This window comes from Uranotaenia lowii, chromosome 3 (genome assembly GCF_029784155.1).
Source record: "Uranotaenia lowii strain MFRU-FL chromosome 3, ASM2978415v1, whole genome shotgun sequence".
In the NCBI taxonomy this organism is placed as follows: Eukaryota; Metazoa; Arthropoda; class Insecta; order Diptera; family Culicidae; genus Uranotaenia; species Uranotaenia lowii.
Window position 1 is genome coordinate 13,065,104 of NC_073693.1, and position 15,038 is coordinate 13,080,141.

General features: G+C 38.9%; 2 protein-coding genes across 4 annotated transcripts in view; one reads left to right on the forward strand and one right to left on the reverse strand.

Moving 5' to 3' along the window:
* LOC129758639 (DNA polymerase theta) overlaps nt 1–10,891 on the reverse strand; it is a 98,049-nt gene extending 87,158 nt beyond the window's left edge. For all 3 annotated transcript variants that reach the window (XR_008740035.1, XM_055756186.1, XM_055756187.1), the window contains exons 1-3: nt 10,193–10,891; nt 8,290–9,642; nt 7,650–8,237 (exon numbers count right to left, since the gene is read on the reverse strand). Coding sequence is in view for 2 of the 3 variants with exons in the window: in XM_055756186.1 (XP_055612161.1) it covers nt 7,650–8,237; nt 8,290–9,642; nt 10,193–10,789 (2,538 nt within the window). In the remaining variant the exon portion in view is untranslated. The remainder of the gene's footprint in view (nt 1–7,649; nt 8,238–8,289; nt 9,643–10,192) is intronic.
* Nucleotides 10,892–11,992: 1,101 nt separating this feature from the next.
* The window catches only part of LOC129758640 (vinculin), a 78,074-nt gene continuing 75,028 nt past the window's right edge, over nt 11,993–15,038 (forward strand). Inside the window, exon 1 of the mRNA XM_055756188.1 lies at nt 11,993–12,530. The gene's annotated coding sequence lies outside the window, so the exon portion shown is untranslated. The remainder of the gene's footprint in view (nt 12,531–15,038) is intronic.

A 15,038-nucleotide genomic window follows, 5' to 3' on the forward strand; every position in this document is an offset into this window, starting at 1 on the left:
ATACCAGGAGTAGCTAGCGTGCTAGGATTATCTTCAAACGAGTTTGTTAAAAAACGCAAAATAGATGAAGAAAAAGAGGATTTTAGAGGAAACGGTTTGAATAATAATCATAAAACAGGAGAAATGGAAAAAATGAAGAAACAATTAGAAGAAACCATTAAGAAACAAACACAAACAGAGTGGAAAAGAGCAATGAATGAAATTGGCTCTAAATTGGTTGAAATTCTAAAACCCCACGGAATATCAGGTGAGGAATTATCTTCCCAAATTATGGGTGAGTTGCAGAGAGCAGGTGAGTGGACTAGAAACTTTTAAAACAACCCAAAAATGTTTAAAATACTACAAACAAACATTCAAAGTTTACGAACGAACAAAAATGAACTAGCCCATGAGCTTTTCTTAGAAAAATACGATGCTGCACTTTTATCTGAGATCTGGGTAAAACCGGATCAGCTTTTAACTGACAGGTGGAACATTCAAGGTTTTCATCGTGTGTTGTCACCCAGATCTGACGGATTTGGAGGAGTCGGAATGTATTTACGATCAGATTTGACTTTTGAGAAACTCTCTCTCAATTCATCTGCTAAATTTGAAACATTAGGAATAAAAATAAGTTCCATTGATTTGGTGCTGGTAACAATTTACATTAATCCCAGGATCTCTGTACAAGAACTAGAAACGACTTTCTCAATATTATTAAGAGAAATATCATCATTCAGGAGAGTTTTGATAGGCGGAGATTTCAACAGCCACAATGAGCTATGGGGATGTCCAGAAACAAACAATAAGGGGGAATTGATCTATGATTTGATTAGTGGGTCTAACCTTATCATTATGAATACCGGAGAGACAACATTTATACCACCAAGTACTGGTCAGAGACGCAGTGCCATTGACCTTTCACTATGCACAACAAATTTATTTAACAACATGAAATGGGAAGTATTAGAAAAATCTTTTGGTGGAAGCGGACATTTATTAATAAATATACAACTTCAACTAAACTCCAAAGCTAAAACAAAGTTCTATTTTGACCGGGCAAAAATTTCTGAAGATATTTCTCAAATCAAACACTGGGAATTTAATGGAATTGAAGATTTTGTCAAGATATCCAATGAAATTTGCAAAAAACATAAAAAACTGAGTTCTTTTACTCCTAAATACTACTGGAGCGATGAACTCGGCGTATTATATGAAGCAAAACAAAAAGCACTAAGGGAATATAATAGAATTAGTAATACAACAAACCTAATTGAATGGAAAAAAGCAACTGCAAAGTTTAAAAAATCTAAAGCAAAACACATCAGAGAAAAGATTCTTGAATTGTGTAGTTCAATCGACCCAAGAAATACCAGAGAAAACTGGAAACTTGTTAAACGGTTGAGATTGAATCCTGTAGAAAACCCCAAAAATAATCCCATTCTAAGCGACAAAAATACTTCCCACCAATTTCTCTTGAAAAATTTCGGAACACCAGAAATCAAACAACCCCTTCAACCTGATTGTGATACCCGAACAACAATAATCGATTTTAAATCGTGGAAAGAATTTCTGAAAAATAAAACTCATAGATCATCCCCGGGAACAGACAACATTAGCTATGGCATGCTGAAAAATTTAGATCTGATAACTACTACAAAATTAATTGACTTACTCAATCAAATGTGGCGGAAGGCAACATTAGATATGAGCCTCAAAGAGATCAAGATTATTCCTGTGTTAAAACCAAACAAACCTCCAGAAGACATTGGTTCAAGCAGACCTATAGCACTTCTGCCGACTTTGGTAAAAATAATAAACGGAGCAGTACTTAAAGATATTCACACTACATGTGAACAGAACAACATCCTACCAGATCAATCATTCGGATTCCGCAAAGGAATGTCAACAGAGCACTGTGTAACCTTTGCCACGAACTACATTATGTCTTCCAGAAGAGAAGGCTTAACAACTATCGGAGTGTTTTTTGATTTTTCCAATGCTTTCAACGGTGTAAATGCAGACAAACTAAAAACGGTAATGTTCACTTACGGATTTCAACGAGATACAGTAACTTGGATTTACAATTTTCTGATCAACAGAAAAATGATAATTCGTACTGATCAAGGAAATGTGGAACACACAACAAGCTGTGGAGTACCACAGGGAGATGTATTATCCCCTGTCCTCTTCAATATTTACACTGCGGGTTTACATGACACAGATATGGACAGAGACATAGTTACTCTTCAGTTTGCAGATGACTTTATGAAGATAGTAAGGGCGAAATCTTTAGAAGCAGCTATTCGGAAAATGCAATTAGAAATCAACAACTTTTCTACAAAAGCTACCACACTGGGTCTTTCATTGAATAGCTCAAAAACCAAATCAATGATTTTCAAACAAACCGATAAAACTCTTCCTCTTACTCTTTTTGGAGAATCCTTAGAAACAGTCACCAGTTATAAATACTTAGGCATCACGCTAGATCAAACACTACGATACGGAATTCACATCAAAAATTTAAAAAAATCCTTTGTTGATAGGCAGAATATGTTGAAGATAATTGGAGGAATTAAACATGGAGGTACACCAAAAGTAATGATGATGTACCACAAAGCACTTTACGGGAATTTCCTCAATTATGGTTCTATTTTATATGGAAATACAGCAACTAAATACAGCAACATGCTTGAAACGATAAACAGACAAGGTTTGCGCATAGCAACGGGGTGTACAAAAACAACCCCAGTGAACACTTTAGCAGCATTGAGTGGGGAAGGCCCTCTAATGTTCAAACGGGAATTATTCGCCAAAAAAAGAATTGCTCATCACATCTTTAAAAACGATCTTATTGCACAACAGTTATATTCACTCGATATGGAATCTCTTAAAAAAGAAACACAATACTCCTTCATTGAAAAAACCTATATAAAAAATTTCGATGAATTTCAAAAACTATACATTCAAACAAGGGCTTGTAGCATAATTGAACTCACAGTTGAAGAACAAATCACAGGATCCTCTCTGAGGAAAAAAATAACGTCTCCAAGTGTGTTGAAAATACTTACTGAAGAAATGATAAGAACAAAATATCCTCTTCATGACCATTGGTTCACTGATGCTTCAAAATCTGGAACCAATTGCGGCATTGGCATTTTTAGCAATACTACAAATATAAGTATAAGCCTTGCCTTAGCACAGGAAGTAAGTATAACTTCGGCTGAACTCTTAGCAATAAGAGTTGCACTCGAACAAATAGCGGAAAACAGTACAAGGAGGGCAGTTATATTCACTGACTCACAAGCAGCTTGCAAAATTTTAAAAAGGGATAAAAAAGCCAAAATCTTTGACAACGTAACCTATGACATCTGCACACTAGCAACAAGCAAAAATGCGACCATCCAATGGCTACCTTCACACGTTGGAATAGATGGAAATGAGAATGCAGATCAACTAGCCAAACAAGGAACAGTTTCCCCGGCCATTCTAGAGAACAAACTGCGACTAGACGACGCAATCAGGCGGTATAAAATAGACCACATCAAAAAAATTAATGAATGGTACAAAGATATAGCCACAAACAAACTCAAGGGATTGAAATTTTATCATTTTCAAAATAACTTTGTAACAAAACCATGGTATTTTAATACAGAAATGAATAATGTCCAAATCCGAAAAGCAAACAGACTGTTAAGCGGACACGATTACTCGCCATATTATCTTGGCCTTATGCGGATAAACGAATCGAAACTATGCGGAATGTGCTCGGTGAACTTTACGACCGAACACGCTCTGTTTGATTGCATACAATTCAATCATATTCGAAACCATTACGATTGGGAGAGATCTACAAATCTACTCGAACTCATAAAGAACTTTGACGAAGATAAAATAAAGGAAGTTCTCAGTTTCCTAGAAAAAGCCAGATTTAATATTTGAACATAAGTTCATCATCGACACACTGTGTCTTTCGAAAAATACTATAGGACGAAAGTGGTTATATAGAGTATAATACTCTGGGCCAAAAATAATGCCAAACCAATACATACATACATACATACATACATTTGCCAACCGCTTGATGTCGTCAATGTTCCGATGACCCAATTTGCGATATTTACCATTCGTGCACGCAATTTTTCTTGTTGTAGTGGTCCGAGACTGCATTCGCCCGTTCCACAATCTGGATGTGGAACAACCCGTTTTTGTGTTGAGGCGTGGTTGCGATACGACTATTTTTTTAAATGGTGCAACCGTCTTGATTGAAGAATACCTCGGCTCCTTTCTGCACAAGCTTGCCAACCGAAACCAGGTTCATATGGAGATCAGGAACGTAGAGAACCTCGCCCAAAGTCATAGTATTCTCGGTACCTTAGCTACCATAGCAAAGGATTTTGCATGAGCCAACTCGTTCGACCACTGCTTGCTTGCCATCAGCAACCGTCCCTGTCCTCGGAATACTTCGGTTCGACTCCATCTCATGGAGCAGATCCTTGTCGGCACACTTGCACCCGAATCGACGATCCAATTCCGGACACCCCGTACGGAAAACGCAAAATCTTCGTTGCCACTCGAAATATATTTTGCCTTCAGTTGCCTTGGAAAACAACTTCGTTAGTAAGAGATCGTAAGCAAATGTTAAACCCCCCACCCTATGTTGTTGCGACTTCGACAGCCCACAGTGGCTGACTACACGGCACCCGCTGTCAGAACGATAACAGATGAGTATAAATAAATAAGTGGCAAACGAGATAAAGAAGACTGAAATTGAAATTTGATTCGTCATCCTAACAGTTGAAGTTGAGTTGCGTTCGATTCTAAACTTGGTGTTTTTTAGTTTAAATTAAAATCAACCCGACGTTCAATTCAGCATCATTCACTAAATCGTAGGTATTATCAGAATACTCAAAAGGTACACATAACAGAAACAGGTGTGCAACTATTTTTAGGCCGTTCCTACAGTTGGACAATAGGTCGTGACATTGAGGATTTCGCTAGCCGTGACTATAGTTAGTTGTGAGTATTTATAAATCAGTTTCCCACAAAAAGCAGTTAATTAAAACTGTATTTAGTTCGAGTAGGCAGTTGCGAGGACTCGAGATCTTTTGGAACGCTGCAAGATAGTAGGACACTCAATGTAAGCCTTAGTTTATAGTTTATTTTCCGTTAATTAAAAAGAAATTACTTTAGCTTTTAGCTACATCCTGTAAAAAACGGGTTTTGCTGAAAAGAGTCCGAATACGTTCCAACACCCTATGTGCTGACGTCATAGTGAACAGCCCCTTGTATGTGTTGACGATGTTCACTTTGGTGCCTATTATCTGGACGTTTATGTTTTGCGTATTTTTCTTGGTGAAGGGCACAATCGCGCATTTATTGGGATTGATTTCTAATTTCAATTCCAGCATTTTGTCTCTACAATGGCTGTGAGATCATCAGCGAATTGTAATAACGTACATCCGGCTATCCTGATATTAGGCAGCAAAGCAGAGTACAGGTTAAATAAGATGGGCGAGAGCGGAAAGCCCTGCGGTAGTCCCTTTGTGTCTTCTCATTCAACCGTTCCGTCTTCTGTATTCAGTAAGAGCACTCTTGCGCTAAAGTAGTTGTGGATCTTGCTCGTAATTTTGTAATTCGCCAATATTTCTAATAACTTTTCTGTGTCTACCCTATCGAAGGCCCTTGATACGTCTAAGAAGGCTACCATGCATTCCATTTTGCTGTTCTTTGCCTCCAGTACAGTGTTTACTAAGTTCACGCTTCTTTATACGATACTCCATTTTTCCTAATTGCGCTGGTTATTCTTCGTTGGCATTATTCTTCGTTGGCGTTCCAGACAAGAGGGTTCTTCGGGTTTATAATTCCCCTTGCAATTGGGACAGAAGGGAGATTGGGTGCAGTTTTCTCCTTTGTGTACCCCGTCACTAAACAAAACTTAATTTTGTGCCCAAAGCGCCAGCATTTGCTGCACTGTCTGACCAGGAAAACATATAATTCGGCCCTAAAGAAACAGCCGTATAGCTTGACTTTATTTGGTACTTTTTCTACTTTTTCGTTGACCTTTACGTTTGTAGTAGGCAGCAAGTCTTCGTCTCCTTTTCGCATTATTCGTTCGACCTTTTTGGATTTCTTGTTCGCATTCCATATTTTCGAACAATTCCCCGTCTGAGTATTCCGTTGGGATGCCCCTGACAAAGGCAATCGTATCTCGCGAAATATTGGGGGAGTAAATTTTGAGGCTGTGATCCGAGAGCTTCAAATTTTTTAGTTCGGAGGTAGCTCTTGGAGAGTCCAAATCGAGCTTTAACCAATAGCGACCGATTGCTTTTATTTCCGAAAAACTTTTGAATTTCAATTCGTTTAGCAGTTTTCCTATCTCTAGGGGATGCTTGGAGGTTTGTCCAGCGTAATCGATCGATCTCTAGGATTGTTCTGCGTCATCACAGGGGGATAAGCACTCCGTGCTTGCTTGGGGATCGCTCCAGATGATGTGTGTTAGAGCTAGTTGAGATCTTATTGGCCGGCTGAGTTGCGCTTATCACTTGTTTTTTGCCTAGCCTCAGGCATCTTCTGGCTTCTGACCATGAATCTCCAGCACTGGCTGGTCTCGTAATATTTAGTTCTTCACCTTAACTCTTTCCTCTTCTTTGACTTCTCTTCCTTTCTTATCTTTCGTAACTTTTTTTTTTATCTTCCTTCACTTTCTTATCTTCTTGCACTATTTTAACTTCTTTAACTTTCTTATCTTCCTTAACTTTCTCATCTTCTTTCTCGCTTTCTTTCCAACTTATCTTCCTTTATTTTTTTTACTAGAAGCTTCTTTTCTTTTTGATATCACTTTCTTTTTATGCTCCTCGTGGGCGTTGAGTGGCCTCCCGTATCTCCCCAAATGGCAGAATTATATCCGGCGAACTTCCGCGATTCACCCGATTCAGCGTGAGAATTCTAAGCGAACCGGCAACGTTGCTCGGGCGATACACGGCTTTGCCGGAGCACCCTCAACACAACACTGGCACTCTTTAAACGAAAAAAAAAATGGCGAGAATCCGACCCACAAAAACCCCCAAAATCTCGCGAAAAACACTGATTTTCACGGCTACCGGCACTGAAATCTACCCCCGGGACTCAATGGAACTATTGTCCCGCTTTTTGGGCAAAAACAAAGCGCACCACCGGTAAAAACTGAGAATTTCGCGTATGACAAAGAAAAGCACTCCCGACGCCATATGCTTCTACACGCCAAAAAATAAAAAAAGGAGAAAAAATTGATCTTGAGTGGAACCATTTTGTACGTCAATTTGATGTCCCATCAAAAATACAAAGTACAAAATTACGTATAAAATTTATAGTCTCGACTAAACGTAACGACGACACTTAATGGAAGGACTAATGAATGCCTAAAAGCGGTTGAGCTTTCAACCGAGAGAAAGAACATTTTAATAAGAACACTGTTACCTCACGAGGGGTTCACCGATGTATGCTGATATTCCTCATCAATTTCAAACCCAGTTTTACGGAACAGATTATGATACAGGATTTGTATGACGTTACTTTAAACTGAACTAGCACCATTTAATAAATCTAGCGCTATTCAATCTAACGCCATTCAATGAATTGATAATATCATCAAACTTCCCACACCCCAATAAAATGAAAATTCTACTTACATAACCATCCTTATCCAGGCAGGAACCAATCGGGGTTAGATCGGCCTCCACCAGACTCCACCCGGCTTTGCTGCTAGCACTATCACACATCAAAATCGACTCGCCCATCGTATCCTGGCCCTTGCGACCCGCGCGCCCTATCATCTGTCGATAGGTTAGCGAACTCATGGGCCCACCACCGAACAGCGGGGTCCTAATGATGACCCGCCTGGCCGGGAGATTCACTCCACTACTTAGTGTACTGGTGGCGACAATGATTCGAACCATTCCCGACTTGAAGCAACTCTCGATAATGTCCCGCTCGTCGGCCGTCAACCCGGCATGGTGGTAGGCGACCCCATAGTGAGCCGTTTTCCCCAGCACCTGATCCAGTCCGGTGGGACAATTTTTCAACAGTCCGACCGCTTCTTGAAGCTTGGCAGGGTTCAGCTCGGTGCGAAGTTGTTTGCCCAGATCGGTTTCCGATTTGGTGAGAACGTAGATGAATTCGGCCAGATGCAGGGTAAGCTTTTCGCAGCGATCCTTCGAAGGACAGAACACGATGACCGAACATCCTTCGAGGATCGTTTCCAAGCAGAGTTGGGCAACCTAGAAGATTTTCGTTAGAAGATAATTTCATAAGGGGTTTTAATATACGAACCTGATCTTGATCCGGCATAACGTCCTTGAAAGACGAAGTGTCCAGGCGTCGAACAAACTTTTTCCTATTATCGTACAAACATGTTCCAAGCTTGAGCATTTCTTGTAGCTGCACCGGTCGAAAGTCGGTCTCAAATTGTTCGGCCTCGAGCCAGTCGGTAAGCAGTTCTACATTCGGAATCGTAGCCGACATTGCAACAATCTGAATGCGTTCGTTAAGTTTCTGAGCCGCGAACCGAATCTTGGTGAGCAACAGTTCCAGAATGTAGCCCCGTGAAGGGTCGGAAATCAGATGAACCTCATCGACCACAACCAGTCCAACGTCGGCCAACTTTTGCTGCTCCAACAGCCGGTTGGTGATTGAGTTGGCTTTTTCGATTGTACAAACGGCAATGTCAACGGAATCGAAGCCACCGGGAGGGCTATGTCCTCCGAAGAAACCTTCGACCCGGACACCGGCAGGAGAAAGCAGCTCCTGGAGGTAGAACATTTTTTCCCGGGCCACCGCAACAAACGGCAGGATTAGGATCGCTTTTCGCTTTCTCTCCACTACAGTTTTGGCCAGCAGAAATTCGCTAACAAGAGTTTTGCCACCGGAAGTCGGAGCTCTGTAGACGAGATTAGCACAGTCCAAAAGAACTTTCGGCTGCGACAGGCAATCGGCTTGCCATTGAAACAGTTCAGTCACCCCTTTTCGAGCATAAGCCTTTGTAACTGCTTCCGGAAGACCCCAACTGGCTACTAATCGGGGATTTTTCGATTCGCTTAAACTCATTGCTGATTTTTGAGATTCTTCCTTCCGTATTGAAACGCTTATCGGTTTTTGAGAGGCAGCAGTTTCTCGGGTTTGAGACAAACTTACCAGCACTTCTTGTCGAATGCTAGCTATTTTTTCAACCAAGCCTCGCTGGAGATTCCCACCGTTTGAATCGATAGGCACCTGGGTGAAACTGACATTTTCCACTATTAGCGATCCGAATCCTTCTTCCAAGTCATCCTCGCGGACTCGTAAAGATTCTTGAAGCTCCGAAAGCTCCCGTAAATCTTCACTGGCCAAGCAATCCTTCAAGGTACGATTCGCTCGGTCCAAACTTTCATCAACCGGCGGGGCCACGTCCAGGGTAAAGGCGCTTTGATCGAACATACTTTCGTACTCGTTGTTGCCATCAGGAGCTTGCTTCGGCGAAGAAGCTGGATCAGCAGGATTTTCTACCAGCAAACTTTGACTACGAGGCAGGAGGTCCATCGAAAAATTGCTGCTACCGAACATGTCCTCCGGAATTTGCTGACTGTGTCGAGGCTTTTTCGTGGGACTAACTGCTGGGCGGTCTTCATTGTCGGGATTCAGGCGATTCTGCAATTGAACAATTGAAAGTTAATTTTATTTTCCAATAAAATTCTGGATTTTAATTATCACTAATCAGTATAATACATTCATTCGAAAACCAAATCTAAATATCTACAATGAATCTTTATCTAAAATCTTAGATCTGAATCTGGAATCATCCGAAATCTGATAAGCAATGTGAAACTAGAATCTGAATATGATACCTGGATCAGAATCGAAATAAGAATCTGAAATCCAAATCTTAATTTGAAACCTTAAATCTGAGTCTGAATCTAATCTGAAATCTGAATCTGAATTTATAATGGAAAACGGAAAGTTGAATCAAATATGAAACTGAAATCTTAATCTGAAATTTGAATGGGAAACTAAAATTAGACTGAACTGAAATAGGATTCTGAAAACTTATCTGAATTTGATTCAAAATTTAAAAATTCTTAATCTGAGTTTTAAATTAGAATCTAAAATCTCAATCTAAAACATAGCTCAAATCTCAAATCTAAATCTGAAATTTAAATTTTAGGTGATTTTTTAATATGTATCAATAAAAGTGACAAACCGTTACATCGACATTCAAATCGGTATCCAACAACAGGGCCGAAATATTGATTTCCTCCTGCTGCCGAACCACCTGTTCTCGATTCTCTTTCCCGGCCGTCTTCGACTGTGTGGTTCCGGAAGCACCACCGAAGCATACGTCGCTGCGAAATAGTTCCGAGCCCAGCTCCTCGACGGCGACGGCGTTAATCTGTTCCCGGCTTTCACTTTTCGATTTCAGTTGCTGCTTTTCTCCACCGCCGGTTTTTGCAACTACCGAGTCCGATTTGTGTCTTTTGAGTGCCTTTCGGGACCGTGATTGTGTTCCGATTGTTTTTAACCGTTCCCGGACGCTCTTCTGACGTCGGTGCGTTCCAGTTCCGGTTCCGGTGCGCGCCGAACTCGTCGGGGATTCATCGATCACTTCCAGCTGCTGCTGGTCGTCGGAGTTTTGTCGTTTGCCTGTTTGACTGCTGCCGGAACCGCCGTTGGTTTTTGAACTGCGACCGGGAGTCGATGGAAGTTTTCTCTGTTGAGCATCGGATTTTTTGGTAGCTTGATTTTCCAACGACTCCAGTGTGCAGTCGCCGAGTAGGAACGATTGCGAAAAACCGGCCATGGTTAAATATTTTCACTTGAACAAACACGCCGGATGAGGTTTGTTTTTATTAATAAACTTATTCACTTTTAAAAAACGTTAAAATAACAAACCGAACAACGACCGAGTTAAAAAAAACCGCCACTGGCTGCATGCGAAGAAACTCCGCGAAAATTTTGTTTTGATTTTTCTGAAGCACCCTTCAGAAACAAAAGCAAATTAAATCAACGGTTCAAACTTTTTTTCTCCGTGCCAGAAAAATGTTGCCATAATATTTTAATTTGTTTATCCAATTGCCCATTTCTTTTTATTTTAATAAAAGCGATCTTATTTTGTTAAATGAACTTGAATAACTGAAAAGTTACGTTTACTTATTTGCTTTTAAAAGACGTAGAAACAGAAAAAATTAACAAAAAAAGACAAAAATGGCAAAAATGACAAAAATTACAAAAATCACAAAAATGACAAAAATAGCAAAAAAGACAAATATGACAAAAATGACATAATGACCAAAGTGACAAAAATGACAAAATTGACAAAAATGACAAAAATAACAAACATGCCAAAAATGACAAAATGACAAAATGACAAAAATGACAAAAATGGCATTAATGTTGAAATATGACAATAATGAAAAATTGAAAAATAAGACAAAAATGGCGAAAATGATGAAAATGACACAAATGACCAAAATCAGGATAATTCCAAAATTAAAAAAAAAACATAAATGAGAAAATCACAAAAATTACAATTATTACAAAAATGGCAAAACGACAAAAAATTTTAAAATCACTAAAATAACTATAATAAAAATGTTTATACAGTTATTAAGAAAAAAAAAACAACAAGATAAGCAATTATAATTAAGACAAAAAATGTCAAAACCGACTGATATCTTTAATATTATTGACCTTGACTGCATGGTCGAATCGTTAAAGTGGAAGCTTCAAGTTGTTACTTGAAACAGATTTTTATCGTTAAACGGGGTTAGAAAAAATTTCGAATCTTAAATGTTTATTTTTTTTTTTGATACAATTAGTTTTATTATAAAATATTCAATTATGCATGCATGGCTTTATGTTCACAAACATCATTCAATTCAAATTTAAAACTAGTTGTGAATCAAATCAAATTTGAGAGTTTGGCAACACTTCCCGTTTCGCGCAGTTTCAAAAGAAAACAAAGAACCAATTTTTCGCTATCTTTTTCTCGCAAAAACCAAACTCGGTCAGTCAGTCAGTTTCGTTCTTTCGTCGCGTTCGGTTGTGTCCAGGTTAAAAATTCTTCCCCCCAGGCTCGAGATTCGTCGGGGGCGGTTGGAGTTGGGTTTTTATTTTTAAACTTCCACACACTTGAATTTTGTGCAACTTACTTATTCGGTAGAAGAAAAATCGACGCAAAAAAGTGAATTGTGCGATTGCATTTTCAATCTTGGAAAAGGTGTCTTTCTGTGGAGTGGTGTTTATGGTTCTAAATTTTTGTCTCTATTACGTCTGGCAGGGACGAAAGATTTATCTCAGCTTTGAAAAAGTGCCTACATTTGCATTGTTATTGAGAAAAGATAAGCCTAACTACTGGAAGAGTTCGGAGAAAGTGCATGCTAGTCTCGTCTTGAAGTGTCTTATTTCATCGGAGTGTGGTCAACAGGCTGAAAACCAGTTTTCCTCTCGGGGAAGGAAAGAAAGAAGGAAGGCAACCAAAAAAATACACGAACGCATAGCAAGAAAACTGCACAGCACAGAGGAAACTTCGCCCTAATAAGGTAAAAATTGGTGGTCGATATAATTTTTAAATGAATATCAATTCTATCGGTTTAGTCTTGATAGGGTCGTTATCTACAATTCTTGGAAATTAAGAAGGTAGACAGGGTTGCAGTACTTATCGCTAAAAATTCTTATCAGCTATCTCCTGTCGAATCCGCCAGTTCCATTTCGATTCGAATATTTTTCACATAAACAACACGCATCCGTTTATTGCAATAGTCGTAGAACAACTGATGTTTGCTCTGTTTGCGCATTAGGATGTTTTCTCGCTTACTCTCAATATACACGATAAAACGCAAAACCTACACACAAAACTTTCGAGGCTCCACTTAGCAAAAATGAGCTGTTACTTTCCGTTAGCAAAATTTTATTTTTACTGTTGAGTTAGCACTTTCCCAAATTGTCATGACTTTTGCTCAATTTGAGTAAAAATAACCAATTTACTACTAATTTAAGCATTTGAAGTAGTATGGACTCAAACTTTTAGCCTGTGCTCAAACCACGTTCTTTATGTGCTCGAATTTTAGAAAGGCGACACAGGCGGGAACCTGTCAGATTATTCTTGTTTTTGTTTTGCACCGCGCGCGGGTAAAAATATTTTTGTTCCGCTCCTCGGTTTTTCGTCGTTTAATTTGAATTTGAATTTGGTAAGTAGTACATAAAATAGTGGTTAAAAGGAAAAAATAACAGAAATATTAAGCTTTCCAATCCTCAAATCGGCATCGACTAACCAGGTTTCCGAACTTTTCCAGGATCAACAGCAGCTCGTGTTAGGGAATGCTGCAGAAGTAGCCGCAATCTCCCTCCAGCGGAACGGTTACCGGTTCGGTAATCAGTGGAAAATCGCGGAATCCTAACGCTGCACATACCGGTACACGATAACCAGAAAGGAGGAGAAAAGTGTGAAGCGCAAAACCGAACCCGGAAGCAGCAGTAGTGGTTCCGCCGGGTGGTGTGGTTTATCTGTTGGTGGTCAGTGTTTCTTACTATCAGCTAGCAAAAAAAAATAGACTGTCTACCTATTATAGTTTTATTTCTATTCTATAAGATCCTTATATGAAATGCACTTAACTAAATTATTTCTATTTTTCAGATTTCATTGGTGGAGATGTATAGTAAAAGCTTCAAGAACGCGATGATGGAATACACTTTTCGAAACTCGCGGAGTGATGCGAACAAAAATAAAAGAGAAGATAAAAAATCAAATCTCATTTTTTAATATTTGAAAACCTTTCCATTGAAAATAATTTAATTTTGGATTTTACTCAAATTCTAGCAAACGTTAGAAAAATAAATTTTGCTAAAATGTTAGCAAACAAAGGTTTTTGTTTGCTTGAAAATTAGTAAACATTCAGTCAGGACACATTTTGCTATTTTGCTAAAATTTTAGTAGAAAAAAATTGCTAAATTGATTGCTAACTTTCTAGCTGGTCAAATTTGAGCAAAATTTTGCTAATTTTCGGCCTCGAAAATTTTGTGTGTACACACAAAACTTTCGAGGCTCCACTTAGCAAAAATGAGCTGTTACTTTCCGTTAGCAAAATTTTATTTTTACTGTTGAGTTAGCACTTTCCCAAATTGTCATGACTTTTGCTCAATTTGAGTAAAAATAACCAATTTACTACTAATTTAAGCATTTGAAGTAGTATGGACTCAAACTTTTAGCCTGTGCTCAAACCACGTTCTTTATGTGCTCGAATTTTAGAAAGGCGACACAGGCGGGAACCTGTCAGATTATTCTTGTTTTTGTTTTGCACCGCGCGCGGGTAAAAATATTTTTGTTCCGCTCCTCGGTTTTTCGTCGTTTAATTTGAATTTGAATTTGGTAAGTAGTACATAAAATAGTGGTTAAAAGGAAAAAATAACAGAAATATTAAGCTTTCCAATCCTCAAATCGGCATCGACTAACCAGGTTTCCGAACTTTTCCAGGATCAACAGCAGCTCGTGTTAGGGAATGCTGCAGAAGTAGCCGCAATCTCCCTCCAGCGGAACGGTTACCGGTTCGGTAATCAGTGGAAAATCGCGGAATCCTAACGCTGCACATACCGGTACACGATAACCAGAAAGGAGGAGAAAAGTGTGAAGCGCAAAACCGAACCCGGAAGCAGCAGTAGTGGTTCCGCCGGGTGGTGTGGTTTATCTGTTGGTGGTCAGTGTTTCTTACTATCAGCTAGCAAAAAAAAATAGACTGTCTACCTATTATAGTTTTATTTCTATTCTATAAGATCCTTATATGAAATGCACTTAACTAAATTATTTCTATTTTTCAGATTTCATTGGTGGAGATGTATAGTAAAAGCTTCAAGAACGCGATGATGGAATACACTTTTCGAAACTCGCGGAGTGATGCGAACAAAAATAAAAGAGAAGATAAAAAATCAAATCTCATTTTTTAATATTTGAAAACCTTTCCATTGAAAATAATTTAATTTTGGATTTTACTCAAATTCTAGCAAACGTTAGAAAAATAAATTTTGCTAAAATGTTAGCAAACAAAGGTTTTTGT